The 24,244-nt window shown below is 41.3% G+C and overlaps 2 protein-coding genes across 5 annotated transcripts in view; both read left to right on the top strand.

Annotated features, from left to right (window-relative positions):
• The first annotated feature begins 1,650 nt into the window (after positions 1-1,650).
• Positions 1,651-3,816, top strand: LOC111228863 (ras-related protein Rap-2b-like). Its single transcript, XM_022754962.1, has one exon. The coding sequence runs from the start codon at positions 2,037-2,039 to the stop codon at positions 2,583-2,585; it is 549 nt and encodes a 182-aa protein (XP_022610683.1). The 5' UTR covers positions 1,651-2,036; the 3' UTR covers positions 2,586-3,816.
• A 5,434-nt stretch (positions 3,817-9,250) lies between these two features.
• LOC111228935 (voltage-gated potassium channel subunit beta-1-like) overlaps positions 9,251-24,244 on the top strand; it is a 43,332-nt gene continuing 28,338 nt past the window's right edge. The window contains exons 1-2 of one of the 4 annotated variants that reach the window (XM_022755051.1): positions 9,251-9,308; positions 22,427-22,990. In XM_022755051.1, the coding sequence (XP_022610772.1) occupies positions 22,776-22,990 (215 nt within the window). In that variant the 5' untranslated portion in view covers positions 9,251-9,308; positions 22,427-22,775. Of the gene's footprint in view, positions 9,309-16,127; positions 16,539-21,231; positions 21,608-22,426; positions 22,991-24,244 lie in introns of those variants that run through there. The other 3 variants (XM_022755050.1, XM_022755049.1, XM_022755048.1) reach the window with 3 other exon arrangements.

The raw sequence follows: 24,244 nt of genomic DNA, 5'->3' as shown, positions 1-24,244 counted from the left end.
ACACCGGGGGAGTCTTATTTCCCCCTTTGAAAGTGTATAAGGTTCAGAAGGCTTGGGCATCCCCACTGACCCCCACTGTACAATTGGCGTTTCATTATTTCCCAACCAGAAATGACCAGCACACTAGACCTAAAATGATTAGTTGATCAATCAAATATTTCTTTGAGAGAAAAATAACTGGGAGCCATTTTGCTTTAATAGCTTTATTAAGAAAATTGCCACAGGAATCACAGCTAGCATCAGCTTCTCAAATCTTACTATTTGCGTTTCTCTCAATTTTCTTTGATAGTAAACTCAACATCTTTGGGTTGGTGACTGTTGCTCAGAAAACAAAAGCAATTTGAATATGTCAGCTGGGCTTCAGGTAATAATGGCATTTTTCACTATTTTCTGACATTTTATACACTGAACAATCAATCAACCTATCAAGAAAATAACTGATAATAAAATAATAGTTGCCCATGTGTGTGAAGGTAAGTGAAATGATATAAGTAAATTGGTTAATGGCTTCATGAAAGGCCTCATTAACATGCCAATGTATCCTTTTTTTCCATTAACGTAAACACAGTATGTAGTGTGTATTAATTTCAAGATAATTCAAGTTAAAATTTCTAGTGTATCCATTAGGGCATTCTCCCATCTCCCAACAGTAAATGGGTTCAAAGGTCACTGTTTCACTGCAGTGCCAACGGTTTACAGCCTCTCTCTCTCACACACACACACACACACACACAGTGGTGTTGCTTAGCTTCCTGGCTGGAAAACTGCTGAATGAGTCATTTGCCCCAGCTCCACTGAACTGTATCTGGGTCCTTAAGTGTCCTTACAGATGCAGTTATTTGCATTATCTGTTCCTGTTTGTAATACTGTGTGCTATGCAATTCAATTGCCTCATTTGCCCAAGATTTGCTTTTCAGTGATTCAGCCATTTGGGGCATTTAGTGTATTTTTTATAGATATGGCCAGTGGTGAGCTGGATATAATGTGGAGACTAAAGGTCACTGTGCAGGGGAGTCATCGCAACAATAAATAAATGAGAGAAAAACTAAAGAAAGTATGAGTGATTTGCCCATTCAGAAAGCTTTAGTTTTTCACACTGCTGCTTTAACACCTGTTGTGGCTTCACAGATGATGGTTTCCTCATCTTGTGAAAACTGTGCTCTTGGTAGACAGCTCATTAAGATGAGTGACACGTATCCAGGCCTGTGTGAACATCACCACCAGAGTTAGCAATGGACAGTGCTGACAATACATTTCATTTCCATCAGCTGAAAACCCTTTGTCTCAGTTTTTAGCTTTTAAGCAAGACACACAGGTTTGTTTGCATCGCACTTGGGTGGATTTGAGTTGGTCCAATTAGCTTCAAGCATAGCACTAGTCTAACCACAGAGAGCAATTTTTTTTGGGGGGGGGGGGTTGGGTGAAACTGTGACATTAAAGCTCAGGAGTTTCGTGTTTACCAGACAACATCTGTAACATCTGCATATCAAAGTTACGTGACGCAATGACCGTGATGTAAGTGAGGGCAGGGGTCATGCAGACACGCAGACGTGCCGTATGTGTTTGGTCAGCTGCTGCTGCTGCTGCTGCTGAGCTCTAACCGAGCTTTCGGGTGACGGCTCCTTTAAGAAAACGGAACTGAGCCTCGGCTTTTGACGCGCTGAGGATGTGGGCAGGAAACGCCATGCAAGAGGAGGGGAGCGATCACGCTTCCCAGCACCGTTGCACAATACAGTCCGATCAAAATGTGCTTTGATTCACCACGCTAATGTCCAGGAGCGGTCATTCTCCTCGGATCTGTGCTCCGCGGCCGTCACAGCGCAGCCAGGGAGGATTTGCCGGCGTGGGATTCGACTCCTATCCGAGCGAGAGCGCAGCCTTCCCAGCCTGCTCGGTTTGAAAACATCGGGGCTGGTCAGCGGGTGGGAGAGAGGAGGCTTCGTCGCGGAAAAAGGAGGTGTCTGCCTTTTCTTTCCCCCCCACCCCACCAACACCAACACCACCACCACCACCACCACCACCACCCCCCCGCAGCCATGAGGGAGTACAAAGTGGTTGTTTTGGGGTCGGGCGGAGTCGGCAAATCCGCGCTGACGGTCCAATTCGTGACGGGCTCCTTCATCGAGAAGTACGACCCCACGATAGAGGATTTCTACAGGAAGGAGATCGAGGTTGACTCGTCCCCGTCGGTGCTGGAGATCCTGGACACGGCGGGGACCGAGCAGTTCGCCTCCATGCGAGACCTGTACATCAAGAACGGGCAGGGCTTTATTTTGGTTTACAGTCTGGTCAACCAGCAGAGCTTCCAGGACATCAAGCCCATGAGAGACCAGATCATCCGGGTGAAGAGGTACGAGAGGGTGCCCATGATCCTGGTGGGAAACAAGGTGGACCTGGAGGGGGAGAGAGAGGTGTCTTCCGGGGAAGGCAAGGCGCTGGCCCAGGACTGGAACTGCCCGTTTATGGAAACTTCAGCCAAAAATAAAGGATCAGTCGACGAACTGTTCGCAGAAATAGTCAGACAGATGAACTACTCAACTGTCCCCAGTGGTGGCGACAAGTGCTGTTCATGTGTCCTGCTCTAAAAAAGAACAAAAAACAACAACAACAACAACAACAACAAAAAACAAACATACAGAAACAGTGCATCCGGGCTGTATTTGAGCTTCTAACATGTCCTGCAGGCTTTTTGCAAAAGTATTCTCTCTCCTCACACTGTTGTCTTATTGTTGCACATAAACAAAAATCGACGACGACAACAATCGATTATGTATAATAGTCTGGAAAAGTGTTTACATGACAAAGTACTTGAATGTTTTGGGATTTTTTTATAGCTTTGTATATGACACTTCTCTGGAAATGTGCCTCAATGGGAATGTCTTATTGTGAAACCTAAGAGACACGTGTTTTCTGTTTTGTTTTGGTTTTTTTAGTTGTACTGTTACATCTTCTGGGCTGGGTCCATCTGTCTTGGAGATTGGTGGTGGTGGTGGTGGTGGTGGTGATAATGATGGGGGTTATTATGCCAAATCCCCAGGCAGAGATGGGATTGGTCACTTTGTGGGCCTTTTGGCTGAAGAAGGAGGCCTGCAAGTATTTCAAATCTCTCATAAACGTATCAGTCACCACTCAAGCCTTGCACAGGTTACTCAAATCCAATCCCAATTTAGTGTGATCCACCTAAGTTACTGTATTTGAAGCTGTGGACTGTGGTGGAGTTGTGTAACGCCTATGTATTTTTGTTTTTTTTTTTACCCCCCCCTCCCCCCCTCTGGTTTGGTGAAAGTGGATTTATCATGGAACTTGCACTTAGCTGACGGTGTCCCTCCTCAGTGTGCACAAACAAGGACCTTAGTGCATTGCTGTCGCTGCATGGGGAAAAGCCATGACCCCATGTCAAGTGCCTTCCTAAGAAAACTCCTGTGACTGTGCCAACTGATGAGCCCTTCTTCCTCTGCAGTGCGTCTTGATGGCAATCAGAACTTTTTAGCAGTTTTCAGTATACTCTCTAGTTTCATTTGGTGTCAAAAGTATAAGAAGCGCCTCCTCTTATTTTACTGTCAGGAAGCTAAGCTTGTAACAGACCTGCTGTTTCAGGGTCTGATTCGGGCCGTTTCTCGAGGTACTAGTCCAACAAGAACATTTTGGTTCAGTGAATGGCAAGCCATGTCCGTCTGTATTATCTAGATTTTTTTTTTCTTTTCTAAAAATGTGACATTTTTGACTTACTGTAACTGTAATTCTCCCTTTGGACAAATCTTCTGCCATCAACCTGTCAGTTTCAAAGACTTGTAATACAAAATGCATTTTACGTAACACTGTGTGCTGTGATTGTCTCTGCTGGTAATATAAAAGTGTATACATTTTACTGTAGGGGTACTTTGAACTGTAAACAACTTTAGTGCTGAAACAAATAGTTAATCAATAGAAAATGAATCCAACATTTTGATAAGCATAATATATGAAGCAAAAAACTGCAAACATTTCTAGTTCCAGCTTCATCAGTTTGAGGATTTGCTGCTTTTCTCTTATTATCAACACAAATTGAAGCATATTTTTCAATGCTTCAGGACATCTTATAGACTAATCAAAAAAACAAAGCCAATGAAAATAATCATAAGTTGAAGGTCTTAACACTTCATTTTTCTTGTGTCTGACAGGTTGTAGTTTTTCTCAGTGTTTAGGTATCGTGGTAATAGATGCGGCACTAGATACCGTGTTTGACACAGGTTTTAAATATTTACCATTCAAGTTAGGCTAAATGGCCTTCAACACCTAGTCAGCATTATAAACTAAGTGATCACAGCCACTGTGGCTCGGCTGAATAAAAAACATCTCAGTCCAGTTGTTTGGTTAGCGGGTAGGGTTTCCAGTAAGTGTGTTTAGCTCTTCCCGCCGCATGTTTTCTAGGCTGCAGAGTGGAGGACAGAGAGGGCTTTTTGTGTCTGTAGCCAAGTTCAATCAGCCATACATACTGTAGACTGGCATTTGGTAAGCTGTTCCTCAGACCGGCCAATGAGCTTCTGCCTCAAGTGGCCCTCTTACCACAGAGATTCAACGTCAGATTGCTAAATTCAATCTAAGGACATGGTTGCGCTATTCAAGTCCTATGTAAAGAAAGTGAGTGCAGCAGAGCCCACTTTGAGAATCTGCAACTTTTAAAAGACTTTTCAGTAATTCACAACTCATCTGTCAATCTGATTTATAGCAAGTGGTTAGTTGTGTTAAAGACGCAGCTTTACTCAACAGTTAGAATGAGCAGCAGCAGAACAACTGTCACTTCCTGCTATCAGTGGAAAATATATTTTTGACCTGTGACACCCCTCCCCCCCCCCCCCCCCCCCCCCATACAAAAAGCAGTGTGTAGTTGGGGCTTCTTGTCATGTTTTGTAATATTTGAGATGTCTACATGTTGTTAGCAGTTCAATTTCCCTCTAAACCTCTCAGATGTTTTCATTACGATAATTGTTTGAGGCCCAAAGAACAAAAAAAAAGATTAGAGAAAAGTGCATAAAAACTCTACAAAAATTTGTGTAGCAGAATTTCATTTTTTCTTCTCTCCTAATCCATTAATCATCTCATAATCATTCAGATGTACTATGTGAAACACCAGTGGGTGCCTGAATCTCAGGCTGGACCAAACTGTATATGAACAGAAACTAGCTCCGCCTCAACCAGTTACACTAGTAAAATGTTCCTTATGCACTGATGCATCACGATTAACAATACGAGTTATGAAGTAATGTTGTCCGTCTGCAGGACTGACTTCTAATGAATCTCACATTGGTTCCACGTCTGTAGGTGCAGGGCTTCATTCATACGACCTGGCAGGTGCATCACTGTGGTGGAGTTTCCCAAGTGAATCCACTAAACCTTACATTTCTTTCCGACGCCTGATGACAGTCATCAACAGTATGTGCATGAATGGTGCCTAAATGTTCTCCACATCTACATCTATCACAGCAGTGGTATGTTGCCAGCGTACAGAGGGAGGCTGTAACAGACACTTGATGAACAACACTGGAAACAGTGGTAACACTTGGTGGCACCAGAAGCACCGTACTGTCATTTTGGCATATCATGATAAGAAAATGTGAAATTAACAGTCGAGGTGTTTTATAACAATGTGGAATCACATATGTTTCAGACATATTTTCCAATAGTAAAGTGCTGCTTTCCTTACAGTTGCTATCAGGATTTTGACCTTGCTTCTTTAACTGTTTCAAATTATATAAATATTATATTACATATACAAATTTCCCTACATCTCAGAGCTGAAGGTTTGCCTAAAATCTTGACACCCTCTTCTAATTACTGCTGTATTGCACAAACCCTACTCTTCATCCGGAATTTCACAAGCTGCCTGGCATAGCATATTTCCTACATGTAAGCTAAAAGCAATTCAGTTTATCCTCTGCAACATTTAACCTGTTTAGCGTAAAGCCTCCACGCCTATAATCTGTGCTACATCAGCATTTCGTTGCATGCAGATTTGTAAACCACGGTTCACTTGTACTTTGGGCTCTAGTAAATAGAGGAAAGGAAGGGTGGATGATAGGGCACTTCCTGTGTTGTAGTAACTTCACCTCAGATGTATGAAATGTTGAAACAGACACACAGTTCCTCTTCACCATGTAGAAATAAACTGTTTGCCCTGTTACAGCCTGACCATCCTGAAGTGCCCATGACACAGGACATGACATCAGTCTTGCAATGCTCAGAGACCGTTTCTTCTTTTCAACCTGAGCTAAACCTGACGCACTTTTGGAAACAATATCAAAGTAAGGATGGAGCATTTGAAAGATGAAAATGAAAGAAGAGGAAGGATATAAAATGAGAAGAAAAGAGGCACAGAGAGGGAACAAGATGAATAGATGTCACTTGAGCATGCAGTGGCTCCATGTGATCTGAGCAAAGAAGCAGGATCACATGACACTAATTTACAGTAGTTGTTACGGCTGGTTATCTATGAGCTGTTTGGACAGATCTTTATCTGAAGAGATCATCTAGTGTCCCTTAAAACACTGCCCCACCTTGCAACAACTGCAGCCCCTCCTCCTGAAACACCTCCTCTATAAACTTTTCACTATTCTCAAAAGGGTTTTGTGCCTTTATTTCGGTTCAAACACTGAACCACATGAACTCAGACAACTGTGACAGCTGACAACACACACACCCACTCTGACCCCAGCGGTGAAAATGGGTTTAACCATGTGAGAAAATTGAAGACCAAGAAAGTCTCATCTTATGTCTTGTGCATATAAGCTTGACTAAGATTTTACAGTATCAGATTATGTAGCTGAATGAGGTTAAAGCTGCACAGGGACAAAAAGCTTGCTGCTCCACAGACATTTACATTTAGATGTCATTCTGCTGATTCTTGACACATGATGGTGTTACATCATTTATCAACATGACACCAATACAATTTACAAGAATTTTTTTCACTCTTTATTCACAGTGACACCAACACAGCTGATCTAGTTTCATCTCCGTAAACACATGAAAGGTCAAGCATGGTCATGCGCTTCCCTGTCACTGTTTCAGCCCTGTGTCAACTTTAAAGGAATAGTTCAACATTTTGGATCCCATGTCTGTGCTTTAAAACCATAGCTTGACTTTTTGGGAAATACACATTTTTGCCTTCTTGTCTATTTCTATTTCTGATTAGCCAGCCATGTTGGTTTGGACTTTTGTTGCAATTTGTTGACAGCAAGAACAACATATAAAATGCTACAACTTTATCCTTTAATATTACTAAAAAATAACAATATAAAAAGAATTTTGTTTGAACGTTGTTGTTTGAACTTAAGCTTTTATTCTGTTCACACTTTAATGGTGGTGCTTTATGGAAGTCGTAAGATAAGGCAGGGCAAAAACCAAGATATAAAATGAAAAACAAAATAAGAGAATACAAGAAAGATTATACAGCACATGACAGAGACACACACTTCCAAACTCTGAACAGTGACAGATGCCAATCCTTTACAGTAAGTAGAAACTATTTGCACGTGATTGCCCACAGTGTTATTCCAATTTTGAGGGTCTTATTTTTCTATCAGCGTTGCTTTGCTGCCTGCAGGAGTCAGATTGTGTACAAGTGAGGATGACTCACTCTGGTCTTGGAGGGAAGAGTGAAGAAAAGACCTCACATATCCAGGGACTGAAATAGACTAAATGCTCTGCGTCTGCCTCTCACACTGAACACTGAGTGGGAGGACGCAACAGACACACAGAGGTGCTCTCAGCTCCCCCACATTCATCCAACATCTTATCTTCATTTTCAGCCTTTATACTCATATGATTATGGGCCTGTGAATGAGTGATGGATGTACCTGTGTATATATGTGTACATGCATTCACGTCTGTATTCATGATTGTGTCTGAAAGGCTGCATGTTTCTTATCTAGGAAAATATAATCTACAGCTGTAACTTAATAAGACTTCAGACTCTTGCAGATGGAAAACTGAATTTTTTCATACAATCTGGCTGCTGTATCCTTTACATCCACAAGAGGGCAGAGAGGTACAACCGAGAAAGAGAAAAGAGGGTATACGGAGTCCTATTTGTACCAATGTATTTCAGTATTATTTAATAGATCACTTCAGACCTACAAACTGTAGTATAACTATCTAGTATATATAGATAGTATTGAAGATCTGCCTAAAAAGAATCAAAAGTTCACTTCACTTCAAATCTTACTCAGTGTGAACCCTTCTACGTGTTTGAAGAGAGAGTTTGACAAACCTTTCACTTTGATGACCTATGGTGTCAAAATTGACAGCAGCTTTCTGCAATGACTCCCCCAACTCTTTATTATCAGATAATCATAAGGATATACAGTAAATAAAACCTTTGGCCCTGAGGTTCATAGATGTCTAATGAACAATGAAATCCTGTGCATTGTAGCATTGCTGCTCAACGGGGGGGGGGCTCTTCATTTATTTGACTGTGCGCTGGGACCGCTCTGTGCTAATTGAAATCTGCGTCACAGTGGGTCTCCACCGGTTCTTTTCAGGCTGTGATGACCTAGCCTGTAACTTCTCACAGTACATAACACGTAGCACTGTTAAAATGTGCCATGGGTCATAAGTTGAAACTGAGTGCTTATGTACAGTGTAAAAAATGGCAGACACCTACTATAAATATTACACAACACACACACATATGCAAAAACACAACATGTCTTGCTTTCAGTCTAAATGACATAGGCTTCTATCTACAGTGTTGTTCATACAAACATTAAATAGGACACAGTTACTGAAGACGCTATCGACTATAGGTTGATGTACTGATAGTCTTCGACCTGCATCACACATGTTCAGGCTTGTTGCCAGATTAACGACATCACTTTCCCCTCAGCATGATCAGATCTTAACATGTAAATCTATCAGTTCAGTTCAAGTCAGATCAGCTCAGCCGTCTAGACTCATATTCAGAATGTGCCTTTCTCTGTTGCTCTCTCTCTCTACTCAGTGGCCTGTACACACTCGCCTGGCTCACTCTCTCTACACTCAACACACACGCTGCTCATCGCCTCCTCCCTTTATCTATCCTCTGTTTCCATGAAATGAGGTACCATGCACCTCCTCTCCTCCTCCTTTACTCATGTGTTACCATTCCAGAGTCCTTTCATCAAACAGCGTTCTTTCTGCAAAGCCGGGGACCATGACAGCTGTGTGTTACTTGCTCGAAGACTTTGGAGACAGGACAAGGTTGTGATCCGAGGACAGCTGCTGGAACATGCCGCTGCTGCTTCATCCTTCCTCATTCTTCTTTCTCAGAGAGCACTGACGACTCACTATGTGTAAGAGCGCAGTATTCATTAGCAAGCCTATGGTTTTCTGTGTACGACCTTATTCTTTAAATGTGTGACAGCAGTGGGAGGGCATCTGCAATTATATGTGTGTGTGTGTGTACATGTTAAAAGGCTGCTCCATTCCCTTTTCACTACAGGCCCCGATCCCCCACATTATCATTGTTTCTCATTGTTTCGTCATTATCATTGTTATTTAATCAGTATTTTAGTTTGATGTTTCTTTTCATTTTTCAGGTTCAGTCATTCAATACAATGGTTGTGAGATGTGGTTGATCTTTGTCTGCAGGCTTGATATGCTGGAAAGGTCGGCCCACTTTGTATATTTTCAGTTGTTTGTCTAGGTCAGTGGGGTTGATCAGCAGCTCAGTCAGGGAAAGGGGAAACAGGTGTGTGTCATTAGGTCCTCTTAGTGGCAGTGAGGGACTGGGCATGAGTGTATGGGGAGGATGGGTAGAACTGATCTGCAGTAGATAACAGCGAGGTGAAAGTGGTGCACTTACGAATGATATCTGGTGCTTATTGTAGAGTGGGAGCAGGAACAGAAGTTGGTATGTGGGGGCTGTGTTGGGTTTGGTATGCTTGGACAGGCATGTGCAATGGGTTGGCTCACCCCCATACTTATCTGAGCTGGTGGTAGGCTCCAGTTAGGTGTTGAATTTCCCAGAGTTCATTTTTCTTCTATTTGGTAATATTTTTGTCGATAAAATCATATTTTTTGAGCACTTACTCTGGCCTGCTGACCTGTTTTCTTTGGAACATCCCTTTTTAAAGTTTCCAGCGCCCCAACACCATCATTTGCCCTTTTTATGGGGTGGCAGCACTACAGTACGGTATCGAGTGTGGTGGTGGAAGTGTCAGCTATCAGTCTGTTGCTGATTAGAACAGTTTCACTCAGTTCAATACAAAATTAGTTCCATGAAAACATAGTTTACAAGATGGATATCTCAGTTATCAGGTCAAGATTATTTCTGTGGTTTTCACAGTCATTCAGCAGGAAGTAACACACTGTGTTGTTTAATTTAGATATATAATAATATATAATATTGATACAATGATATATTTTGACTATATTACCACAGGTAAAAGGTAAAATAAGTTTTTTTGTTGCAATAATAGAGGAAGGAGGAAGGAGAAGTTGTGCTGGGGACGATGATGAAGGAGGAAAGGGCTCAGGGAGAGGCAGAGCCGTAGTCGGCGGATAGATGGGCTGTGGCCGGCTGGCTGCAGGCAGCGAAGACGGCAATGGATTCCTCACCGGACGATGCTGTCACGGGAGTGGAGAAGTCAGGCGGAGAGTCACAGGTGACTGCAGTCCCAACAGATAGGTGATGTGAGTACAGAAATCACTTGAAATCACTCTGCAGATGGATGAGCAGAAAAACTGGACTGGTAGACAAAAGCACAGCTGAGAAGACAGGAAAAACAGGGCCAACTGGACCCAATCCCAACAGTATCATCCATGCCAATTAGCTTCTCAACGAGTGAATGCATTACAGTTGGGTTTTATGGGTTTTAACTTGCTGAGCAGGGATTTGAAAGAAACAGAAACAGAATTATAAGGAGGAAGTTTTTGAAATTTTTTGCTTTTTTGAATTAGTTGGTTCTTCTGATTTAAAGTTTTCTACTTTTGAAATCATTTTAAGTGCTGTAAGTGAAGAATAAACAATAAAAAAAGTGAAAAAAATAAATTTTATATATTAATTTTAAATATACTAATCACAAAATCTTCAAACCTGCAATAACCTTTTGCTACCTGAGCACAGACACTGACATATTATCACTTTGTTGAGGTGATGAGATGGATTTGTAAGCAGATGTCTATTTACACACCCAGCAGACGCGGGGCAACATAGACATTCATCTGGAGTCATGTTTGTGTCCACCTGATGAATGCAAATCCATTATTCACTCTTGTTTTAGCTCTGTTTATCTTCACCAACTCTTGAAGGAAATATCTAACCTTCCCCCGCTCACTTGTATTTTGGACTTTCGTAGCATGTGGGGGAGAGGGAGGCTGGATGATAGGGCACTTCCTGTGTTGCGGTATCTTCACCTCAGATCTATGAAATGTTGACCTCATTGTCCTCTTAACCATGTAGAAATAAATAGTTTGCATTATCCGTCCTCAGGTGCCCATGACACAGGATGTGACCTCAGTCCTGTAATGCTCAGAGACTGTTTCTTCTTTTCAACCTTAGCCACACCTGACGCACTTCAGGAAATAATATCAAAGTAAGAGTAGAACATTTGATAGAAAATGAAGACGAGGCACAGAGACGGATGTCACTTGTGTGAAATGCATGCTGTGGCTCCATGTTACCTGGTTTGAGCAAAGAATCGGGGTCACATGACACTGATTTACAGTAGTTGTTACGGCTGGTTATTTTTGAGCTGTTTGGACGGACAGCCTGAGAAAGAAATGGTAATATTTGAGGAGGGATAATCTCCCTTGTAACACTACCACCTTCCAACCACCGCAGACACCTCTTCAGCTGACAACACACACACATACACACACACACACACACACACACACACACTGGTGTACCAGGTGAGAAAATGGAAGCAAGAATGTTTTCATTCATTGTACGTCTCATATGTAAGTAAAGCTTGACTCGGGTTTTGCAGTAACAGCGGCTGTAACTGCTGAGGAAAGGGGCTGTAGATGTGTAGGGACAAAAGGCTGTAGATGTCATTCTGCTGACTTTTAAAGATAGTGATGCAGTTGGGAATTTTGCTGGTAAACACACAGAAGGTCGAGTAGTTTCATATGTTGACCCTTGTCACTTCCCTATGACTCAGTCAACATTAAATGACTAGCTCATCATTAATGAAAAATTCTCTTCCACAGTGTCTTTCAGAAGTTAGTTTGAGGATCAATATAAATCTGGTATCTGTGATTTAAAGTAATAGTTTGACATTTTGAGAACATTTACATTTTCGGTGGGCGCTTTTATACAAAGCAAATTACAGGGGGGTTACAACACTAAAGCTTCAGTGCAGGACTTATACAGTATGTTTCCTTGTTGAGAGCTGGATGAGTTGATCAGTATTACTCTCATGTTTGTCATGTCAGCTTAGCTTAGCTTAGCATCTAACTACAATGGCATTTCTCAAAATGTCACACTAATGAAACTATTTGTTTGGGAGTAACCTGAATCCCCACCAAAAAAAACAACAAACGATCCAGCCAAGAATAGATAGGAACAAATGAGAGCAGAAATCTTTCATGTCTGTTTCGACCTATGGTTTTCAGTTATTCACCAAACGTATGGAAGTTCCGTGCTACACCCCGGGGAGCCTAGGTCGTCCAGAAAGGACCTCTGCTGGACTATTAGTCTTGTTGTTTAAATCTTATTTAACTGACGGCAAACATTCTCTGTAACACCTTAGTGGATGTGAGACAGCTTGTGTGTATGATGGGATTGTGATTGTGAGACAAATGTATTATCAACATATCATTTTCTATTTGAATAATAATGAAACATTCCATAACACCTGCATTCTTTTGTATATAACATTGAGTGCATTGTTTTTCTTTATTGTAACACCACCACCATCAAGAATATTAATAAACTTTGTCCTATGGCACAGCTGAATGTTGGTTTTCCTTAACACTTTCTTACTCCCTTACTCACTTATCTATTTGTCTTTTTTTGTGCTATACTGTACGTATCTGAACTTACAGGGGGAACAACAAATGGCCAATGAAGGTACTGTTGTTATTCTCATTATCAAATATCCAGGTGTTTGGCCGCAGTCTGATGTATACCTGGTCTCCCACTTGAAGTTTCAGAGTCATGCTATTGGTTCCCGTCCGGTAACCATCTGCACTCCATTCTTCATCAGTCGCAGCCCCATTACGCTAGTCGATCTGTTATGACCAGAGAAGCTGAAGTGATAGACTGCTTTGACTGGAGCAGTGAAAATACCTAAGGATGATCAACAGATAGAATTACATTTTATACAACTTCAGTAGCTGTTGTGTTTTCCATCCAGCTTATCCACAGTCAAGAACAGTATTTATTATTATAATATCTTCACAAAACCAGAATAAAAACCTATAGTTATAGTTTAGTTGCTCTTTCTACTTGCCTTGGACCTCTCTCCTCAGATCCTCTAATTGTTTCTCAGTGGGGGTTTTTTTTTCAGTTGGGCCTCCAATTCTCTTAAAATAAAATCTACCTGGCAACACCTACAACAAACTGACCCTTCTAACAAGTACTGTCTTTACAGCCAAAGCCTGATTCAATTAAAAGATCTCCGTTGTCCAAAAACTACATTGCAATGTATATGGACACTGCAGTTCATTTTGAGTCAATCCCTCATATACCATCTGCATGCTGTTAAGTAAATACTCACTAGAATACAACAGGTGTATTTATCCACAGTTGAAAATAGTAGCCACCAAACATACTACTCTATAATTGTTACGTAACAAGAATGAGGCTGGTTTTGTAAGGTGGCTGTGTGTTTGTCTGTCTATGAATGTTTCTTGATCACCCTTGGAAAGGGGATCTCAGTGTCAACCAAGTGATTAAATCAAGTTTAACAAAGCAGTAATGACTTACATGAATTACAAGCTGATGACAACACAAATAAAAACATTCAAACTGTTCCTACCTGTGCTCGCTTGTATCAGCTGCTCTAACATTTTTGTAGTTTTTCCCATTTCGGCTACCAGTTGCTTTACTCTCTGCTTGCAGGGACAAGCTGGGACGATGTCGCAAATCTCTGCCATCTTTGAATAATTTGTCTTTTTTTATTTGTTCATCTTTATCAGCTCATATGCTATGTTTTGCTCGACCAACCAAGCTATATATTCCACCCATGTTTTTCCTGCTTTCACTGGGCAGTTTTTTTTTCTCTATTGAGGAAATACCCTTGAAAAAGCAGTCCCTTGTGCCTTGAAGAACAGGATTTTTTCACCCCTTATCAACTTTTTACACAATCACAATCACTTGCAAAAACTAACCTTCACATTTTTAACCAATTCAATGGTGATTTATGACATTGTCATGGCAAGGTTAAACGAAAACCAACAAAAAGCAAAACAATAAGCAAAATCAGAGAGTGCAAAGAAAATAGAATGCACAAGATTACAGAGCAATGTTTGCTGTTAAGGCATTTGCATGTGATTGACCACTGTTATTCCACTGTGAGGGTCTGATTTTTTCTAGCAGCGTTGCCTTGCTGCCTGCAGGAGTCAGATTGTGTACAAGCGTCGATGAGTCATTATTCAAGAGTGAAGAAAAGGCCTCACATATCCAGGGACTGAAATAGACTAAATGCTCTGTGTCTGCCGCTCACACTGAACACTGAGTGGGAGGACACAGCAGACACACAGAGGTGCTCTCAGCTCCCCCACATTCATCCAACATCTTATCTCCATTTTCAGCTTTTATACTCATACGATTAGGCCTGTGAATGAGTGATGGAAATTCCTGTTAGTTGGCTAGAGTGTGTGTGTGTGTGTGTGTGTGTGTGTGTGTGTGTGTGTGTGTGTGTGTGTGTGTGTGTGTGTGTGTGTGTGTGTGTGTTCATGTCTCTGGTAAGCTGCATGTACTACATGCACAAATTTAACTTTGTATTTTTTTTCTTTATCCTCTCCGTCCACAAGAGGGCAGGCAGGTACAACTAACCAAGAGAGAAGAGGATATCGTGTTACTTCATATGCAATATAAAGTGCATGTGCTTGTTTTTTACATTAATAAATTTACATTTTGGGATAATTGAAAAACAATTACACCACTTTTACACTAGAAATGACCTCTACCACTCCCTGTCACTCAAATCTTGCAGACAAATGATAAAACTTCATCCATTTATTGTACAAGCAAAACAAAGTAAACAATAAATAAGGTGGTTAAAAACAAAGTATGTTTTTGATGTTTAAAAACCCGGTCTTATAAAAGTGGCAACAAAGCTATTTTATATTATTATTGATACTAGTAATTATCATTATTAAATGATGATAATGCACTTTAAATGCACTAGTAAGTTTAGCTATTGCTACATAGCCAACGTTAGCATTAACCGCTGTTTATGTACCAGTTTAGAAGAAATGTTACAAATTCAGCATCAAACTTGATTTATTTACTCGCCTTTACTTTACTGTCTCCAGAAGTGGAAAGCAACACATTTGTTTTGTGTTGGTGAGTTGGTTAACATACACTCTTACAACATCCAAGTAACTGGTTCATTGTCACATTATTAGCAATGGTCTTGTGTTGATGGCAATGCACATTAAAATCATTCTTCATATGTGAACTGATATGATGTGAACCTTGTTCTTGTAACTCGTAGCATTTCTGTCATTTCATCACTTGCTTCAAGGAAATGTTGCTAGAGTAGACAGCTCACTATTTTTTTCTCTGCTGAATTGGCTGTACATGCAACAGATGCATCAAGATGATATTACTGACAAGTAGACAGAAATATCCCTCCAGCTTTGTTCGGCTTGCCTCGGTCACAGAGAAGCAGACTTCTCTCACTTTAACCACCAGGAGCTCAAACAAAAGCTGCCTTTTGTCTTTTAATTTGTCAATCATCTAAAAATAAAGTTGACATCACAGGTATGGCACTCATAGATGATTCTGGCTGCCTAGCTGTTATCTCCTTTGATACGGCTAGTGTGTTCATTTTATTTTTGTGTGTGTTTGTGTCTGTGTCTGTTCCTCCGGCTGCCTTGGCTGTGTCTATGCACATGTGCACTTAGTTTGATGTATCTATGGAAATAGTGTCATTACTCTGAATCACCCAGTTGGCCCAAGGCATGGCAAAAACTCTTCAGCAAACAAACTCGGATATCCTCCGCGGTCCCGCGTGACCTGCATTGCATTGCACTTACATGGAGATGTTTTTAGGCCAGATTCTCTCCACAGCTCGACTAAATATATTGAAAGAGATTTGCTAACAAAAGAAAGTGTCCCGTCAGCCTGCGGGAGACAAGGTTGATCCAGACATGTATCTCAAGGCAGCCTGTAGTGAGATCCCTGTGTCCAGGCAGAGAGGGGGGCCGAGGCTGGATCGTTGCCCCAGTATCCAGCAGAGGCAGGGGGCAGGAACCAGGGTGTACCCCCCAAGCCCCACCAGCTGCCTTCCAGGAAGCTTCGAAGCCTGCAGACCCAGGGAGAAGCAGAGTTTGGAGGAGCTTCTTCAAGTACGCAGCCACTTTTTTCAGGCATCAGCCCAGCCAAGCGCAAACATGGTCTACAGGTAGGATGTTATGTTCTGAGGAAGTGTGCATACATTTAAAAGTCCAAAAAGATCTAGTTCATTTAGATAAATGCTGTACATTTAGTGTTAGAGAGCTTACAGAACAACACATATATTTGAAATTACTTACATTTTGCATCATTTTGGGTTATCATGTTGATTCTGCATGATAAACCGCAACCTTTATTTGATATCCCCAATTAATGTGAATTTAGTCAAAGCCCAATCAGGATAAACAGCAGACTGTTTGTCAATTCGCTCAAATTTGTATCATTTATAAACCACTGGAAGTCAGGATTAAAGTTTAACTCTGCTCAGCAAGGTCCCTGGTCCTGTTAAATACCTAATGCTTTCATCATCTTCTGATATGACAGTGTGTGTCTTAGCACAGCAAGACTCAGCACTAATTCCCCTCTGTAATTAGACTTGACGTTTAAGGCACACGAGGCCACCATCAGACATACAGCAATGTCCTCAGTGGCTTCAGCAGGTTTCAGTGCTGTGAAAAGACATGAGGACTGAAGTGAGTAATGAAGCAAAGGCCCAATGATTGAGTCCAATTTTTTTTTCCTCTTTCTGGTCTCACAGAATTTTATATGTGACACCAAATCTCTCTCATATTTCATATTGATTGTGTGTGTGTGTGTGTGTGTGTGTGTGTGTGTGTGTGTGTGTGTGTGTGCGTGCGTGTGTGTGTGGCACTTATGTAGACCACAACTGTATATTTGGATTATACCTTGGCTGTAGTTCAAGAGTAAGAAATTCATTTTTAATGACCTAATAGTGATAACTTGTCTAAAGAATATATTGACATTTATGAAAATACAATGGTTTGCTTTTTTGCAGAGTTAGATGAGCCTGTATGCTAAGTATCCAGTGATTAGCAAGGAGACCGTTAGCTTAATTTAGCATAAAGAATAGAAGCAGGGGAAATCCAAGTTAAGCAGCACCCCTACCAAAGTGTAAAAACCACAAATTGTGGTTCTACAGGGGTTAATTACCTGCTGGGCACTGTGACTCTTGCCGCTTTGATATTTTTGTTTGTGTACAGATTAAACAAATGAGCTGTAATTTTTTGATTAGTGAGCTTGAGCTGCTGGTTATCTTCAGACAGAGCCAGACTATCTGTTCCCCCCTATTCCTGGTCTTTGAGTTAAGATAAATTAGCTGGCTGCTAGCAATAGCTTCATATTTAGCATCCTTTTTATCATCTCACTCCCAGCAAAAAGTCAAATTGTGTGTAAACCAAAACATCAAGCTTTTCTTCACCATGCTTTATGTGTTCGACTATTTGTAACTTCCTTCTCATTTTTACATTTTTGTTTGTGTATATATTAAACCAACAAGATACAAAGTGTTAATTATTGCACTATAGAGATGCTGGTAGGTGGATTTTGTTACTTTTGGACAGAGTCATGCTAACTATTTCTTCCCGATTCCAGTCTTTACGCTAAGCTAAATTAAGTTTAGTCAAGCTAACTGACTACTGGCTAGGGTAGGCTAGGGTAACCCTGTCCTATACTCTAGCAACTTAACTGATGATAACAAATGTAGCTAACAGATGACACTGTTAAAACTGTAATTACCTAGATGTAACATTGAAGTGTTTAATTGTAAACACATAAATGTAATTCTTTCCCCACATCATTTGGGAGAGACAAATTTTGTTTCAATAAAACTCCAAGGTGAACTTATAAGCCTTTTCTCTTGAGGTTGAAAATCTGCAGGTACACAAACATTTCGTCAATACTGAATCTATGAACTACTGAGTGCTTCACCATTGCAAATAAATGGCTCTGCATCCACTTCAATTTCTTCTCTATGAGGCCAAAAGCCTGCTGGGCTGACACATAAGGTCACTAGGCATCTGAAGGGACTGTCACAATAAAGATGTCAACATCCATCAGTGTCACCAATATGCATTGCATTTAAACTGAGATGAGGTTATGGCAGAAGCTGGCCTGATTATGATGCTGATGGTGATGATGATAATGGGAGTAATAATTATAGGGTGATGATGATGATGAAAATGATGATGATGATGATGATGATGATGATGATGTAATAATGTAAGCAAACGACAAAATTGGTGGTTTTGGTGCTGATGCTGATAATAATGATGATGACCTTGCATTTTCATTCAAACCCTCATATTGTCAGATACAGACTCAAGCTTCTTCATCAGTATTTCATACATGTTTGCTGGCCCAGAGTGAAATTTGTAGTGCTTAATAACTGTGACCATCATGTCTACATGGAGTCAGAACCACCGTATTAGGGCAGATTAAGCAACCAATTCTTCCTCTATGGTGTAGTACGTGCAGTGCATCACAATGACTTGCACTCCCGGTCTAATCTGCAGCATAAGGGAAAGACTACAGACTTGGGAGTGAGATAGAGCCCTGTGTTAAATGGTGATTTAGAGAGAGAGGAGATAACAGACTGACAGAGGATGTGAGGAAAAAGAGGACTTTAGGGGAAAACACATTGAGAAAGAAGTAATCGAGCAGGGAGAGAATGGGACTGCTGCAGCAGTGACGTCACAGACAGCTTGGAAAGGTTTCCCCCCCTCATTATCTCTCATTTTCTCTACAGAAGGTTAGTGCTGATAAGGAAAACTATCTATTAGATGTTGAATAGCCTTTTGAACATAACAGTAAAATGTGAAACAGAAATCTTTTAGTCAAGCAGGAGACTGTTTACAAGACTGTAATTATGTGACATGGAATCTAATGTTCCTGAAGGCTTTATTTAGATAGCAGTGGCTATTATGAGAAAGGAAAATTGCTGTTCTCTGTATAAATAGATTCAGTATTTTGGTGATACACAGGCAGTGCTACAAAGCTATGCTCGTATATATTCCAAACTGTGGGAAATTGAGGGTTAGGTTACTGTAGAGGGATTTGTCAGTCTCCTCTGTGCAACGTCATGGTCGCTCATCTATTTCAGCAAACTCACCATATAGAGGTTTGTGTCTTAGCAACGAAGTTTCAGAACTCTATTATAGGTTCTTACTGGAGCAATTAAAGGCGGAGTGGTTTGCCTCAGAGTAACGGTGATTTTGCCTGTTGGGGATTCCAGCCGAGAATGTAACAGTTCTAGTTTGACACTTTTGACTGACACACTTTTAAATGGGATCGACAGGGAGTATTGTATCCTTGGAGGTGCTGGAAACATTAGAGGGGTGTTTGCGACTGTGTCCAGAAGTGCAGTTACCTCTGCAGAATGGCGCAGCAACAACATGATGAAGCCAAAAACACATTTTACTGGGAGGCAAAGAGGCAACTGATTTTACACATCAAGATCACTACTATTTAATGTGTTCTGAGCCTCCAAAGTGAGTTTTCCAAAATTTGCAAAAATGACCGTGATGATGTCATCATGGTCATTCTTGATCTTTGAGTCTTGAAAACCTCAATAGAAAGCCTGTGTTAATAACTGGGGGCAGGAGTTTGAATGATGGAGTAGACATTTAAACAGGGAAGGTTTAACAAATTAAGCTATGGAGTTGCATTATGGGTATTGCAGGATCCAGCATTTTTGGATCTTGACCCGAATTGCAAATTAAAAGCCAGGCCACTGCTGCTTTGATTTTGACCATTTTTAATACAACTCTTGTCAATCCCCCAATGACAGTTCAACACTAAATCACTGCTAAATAATATTTGTCTTCTAAGCTTCTTCCAATAATTATGATAGCTTCAAAAGACAAAATATAAATCACAACTTGTTGTCAGATTTAACAAGTGTTTGCATCAACACCTGAGCTAGTACCTTGTATACAATCTGACCAACTATCCTCAGCAACTCCACCTCCCAAATGCTCCTGTTGACCCAGAGGCCAACATCGTCATCCAAAAAGACCGGGCCCTGCCAAACTTACTTTTACCAGTGTCTCCTGTTATCAACGGCAATCACAAGGATATAAATAAAACTGTGCTGGCCTCAAGGCTTGGTGATGTTCAATGAACCATGAAATCCGACATTGTCACATTGCTGCTCAGTGGGGGAGGAAAGTAAGATGCTGCGCTGCCTGAATGCTGGTTAATGCTTTATTTCATTGTGCCACTTCAAATGATCTGTTACTTAACATCTGCTCTGAGATGTCAGAGTCAGAGTACATATCTCTGGGGTCTTTTTTAAGCCTGAAATGAACTATAGCCTGTAGATTTTCACAGTGCATAACAGAAAGTGCTTCGAAATTATGTTATGGGTCATGGATTGGAGGTGAGCACTTAATAGATGATCACAAAGGTCAAAGCAATATAAAGAGGGCATGCACTGTAATGGTAGACAACAAAAAGAGGGCGTAGCAAGTAAAGTCGCCTCATAAGTCGTTAAGCGTGCCTGTGACATTCACATGTAGGTTATTATAATCAAACACAATATGCCACCTTAACGTCCTGCCTGAGGTGGATTTCTTTTAGTAAATGAACACACACACACACACACACACACACACACATCAACTCACATCAACTCAGCTGCCGTGATTTCCATTCACAATACACCTCTCTCTCTCTCTTCCCCTCTCCCTCTCTCTCTCTCTCTGAGTGTGTGGCGCCATAGTGAAAAACACTGCAGTTCTTTCAGCCAGTCAGTCAGAGCCAGAAGCTTATACACACAGTCTCTCTCCCCTCATTCGGCGTCTGGCTCGCTCTCTCTACGCTCCACACGCGCTGCTCCTCGCCTCCTCACTGCATCTGTCCTCTTCTCTCTGAAATGAGGTACCATGCATCCTCCTTTCTCCTCCTCCTTTCTGCTTGTCCATTACCATTCCAGGGTCCCTTTATCAAACAGAGCATTCTTGTTGCAAAGCTGGGAACCATAAAAGCTGCGTTACTTCCTTGAGGACTTTGGAGACGGGACAAGGCTGTTCACCGGGTCTGTGGACAGCTGCTGGAAACGCTGCTGCTGCTTCTTCTTTTGGGATGCGGATCTTTGCGGGACCTCTGCTTGCTGTGTGAAACCTCTTGATTCCTCTAAAAGTTGCAGGAAGACACACATCAATCAAGAATCTCATCCTGCCTCATCCTTGTTTCTCAGAGAGCGCTGACATCTCACTGTGTGTAAGAACACCTGCATCCATAAAGATTTGGTTTGTGTGTGTTTGTGTGTGTGTTATAAGTGGATGCAAATGCGGCTGAAGATTTGCGAGTGAGCAGTATATTTGCTTTACTGTGAAAGCATGACCTTATTTTAAAGATGTGTGACAGGAGTGAGAGGGTGTCTGTGATTATGTGTGTGTGTGTGTGGCATTGAGAGCACAGTGTGGTGGTGCAGTGTTACTCTCCTCACTCCAGGTGTTGGACTACAGGGTTTAGCCGCGGTTTGAGGGCGAGAATGATTCCCCAGACACAAACAGCTCTTGGCAGTCTGACAAACCGTCCTCTAAAGAGAAATGCATGAAAAGAGGCGTTAGAGGTTGACTTTGTAAACAGAATTAAACTAATCAGAAATAAAAAAGAGACAGAATTTGAGTTGAAAAAGTGGAAAATATATAGGATAAAGAATGGGAGATAAAACAGGACAGAAAGAGAAAGAGAGAAATGAGATAGAAGAAGAACTAGGGCAGAATTTCTCTCGTTCTTCATGTTGCCACGTCGGAGCAGCTAAGGGGTGTGTGAGCAAAAGGCATTAAACTGGAGAAAACAGCCCGGAAAAATAAAACACAAAGAGGGTTTTATAGGTTTTTCTCAAGTGAGTCTTCTTTCTGTTTTAGTAGAACATCTCTCCTCTTCTAGTCACACTTCTCTCTCTCCTCTAACCCTCTGCGACACACACAACTGCATTCCCTCTTCTCACTGGGCGACTCTTTAAGCGACTCATTCAGTTCCTGTTCTCCTCCATCCTTCTCCCTCCATCTCCATCCTCTCTCATATTTTCAGGTGGTGTCAGACCAGCTCAGGATCCTCAACCAACTCTTCACACACTGACCAGGACTGCACCACTGCTGCTATGTCCAATCTTGACGTAACCTCAGCTTGAGATTCTTCTTCCTAAAGAAACTGAACAATCTCACGCTGTCCCATCATTACTGCCTGTGATTTCCATATGAGATTCAGCAGCACCAGGCAGAGCTGGCCTGGACCACTGACTTTCAACTTCACATAGAAACAACAAGGGCAAAACTAAACAAGTTTAAGGGACAGAAAAAAAAACACTGTTAAGTACATTAAGGACACGAAGAAACACTTGTTTGTCTTGGAGCAGCTCTAGTGGCCTTTTCCAACAGCCATGCAGGTGTCCTTTGCATGTACGGACCATGGGCTGAAGGCCCCGCGTAATGGCGAGCACAGCAAGCAGAACGCCACCAGCCCCAACACAGCCAGCCAGGCCCGCGCCCGCTTCCGCACCGTGGCCCTGATCGCTCGCAGCCTGGGCTCCTTCACCCACCGCTACCACCACAACCTCAAGGAGTCCACCGCCAAGCTCACGGGCATGAAATACCGGTATGTAGAACAACATGATGATGGAGACTGTGTGAGAGAATAGAGTGAGGAAGATAGAGAAAGTGTGTTTAGTTTAGTGTTTCCTCTTCTGCCCAGTGTAAGCTGTGAAAACCTGCCACAGAACATGAATGAATGAATATGAATGACAGCACAATAAATGAGAAAAGAGCCCTGATGGAGACAATGAAGATATATGAGCAGTTCAGGGGATGAGTGGAATGCTGTGTGAGTGTTCTCTTGTGTATGTGCTGAAGGAAACAAAGACAATTTTCCAAGATGTAGATTTTACTTAATATAACTTAATATAATTGTTCCAAATGAAAAGTGTCTGTTGAGAATGAAGATCTGGGACAGCTGATGTTGTTTGGAGGAATTTGAAGAAAGATATTCTGGAGTGGTAATGAAATATAAAAACACAGAAAAGATCATTCTCTTCAAGCACACAGAAGAATTATATTGAAAATTTTTCTTTAAATGGATAATATTGGTTTAAAACATAGAGTGGTTTCAACCTTATAGAGTCTTCCTCATGGCCAGAATATTACACCTGACTGATTACACCTGGTACTCCATGTAGACAATGCCCTAAAAAGAAACATTATTTCATCACATAATGAAGTGACCAACAAAGACACAGAAAACACCTGTCACAAAGATGTTTCTGTTCTCACCTCGTGAAAAAAAAGATAATAAAATGAACCATAAGAAACATAAAAATTACACAATTCGATGCAATCAATATGTAGGCTACAAATATAATAAAAAAATTAATTTGAGATTCTGACAATGAAGAGGACCAAAAAAGAACTGAAAAAAATCTGTCTATAAATGACAAATGTTGGTGCATAAGTGATGCTGCAGTAAAGTGTGTACATCATAAGTTAGAGTTTGAGAAAATTAAACTACGCAAGATACAGTACAGCATTTAGTTTAATCAATGAGGATGGTCTGAAATGTAAGAAACAGGTTTAGTATAATAAGAAGGGCTTGAAGATACCGGCACTTACCTCTGGCCTCTCCATTTCAGGTTCTGGGCGATTTGTACTGACCCCAGTGTTTGTTTTTGAAAAAAAAAAAAAACGGGTTGGGATATCTGACAGTAAACTCAACAAACATGTGTCGCGGTGTCCCGCCCACAGCACCATCTGATTGGTTATAAGTCACAATTAATAGCCTATCACGCTGAAGGCTGCTGCGTACCCAGACGGTCACAGACTCGTGCAGCTCAGGTTAACAAGCAGAGGTATGTGTCGA

This window comes from Seriola dumerili, unplaced genomic scaffold, assembly GCF_002260705.1.
Source record: "Seriola dumerili isolate Sdu_G_001 unplaced genomic scaffold, Sdu_1.0 BDQW01000226.1, whole genome shotgun sequence".
Classification (NCBI taxonomy): Eukaryota; Metazoa; Chordata; class Actinopteri; order Carangiformes; family Carangidae; genus Seriola; species Seriola dumerili.
This window is presented reverse-complemented; position numbering and strand designations above follow the sequence as displayed.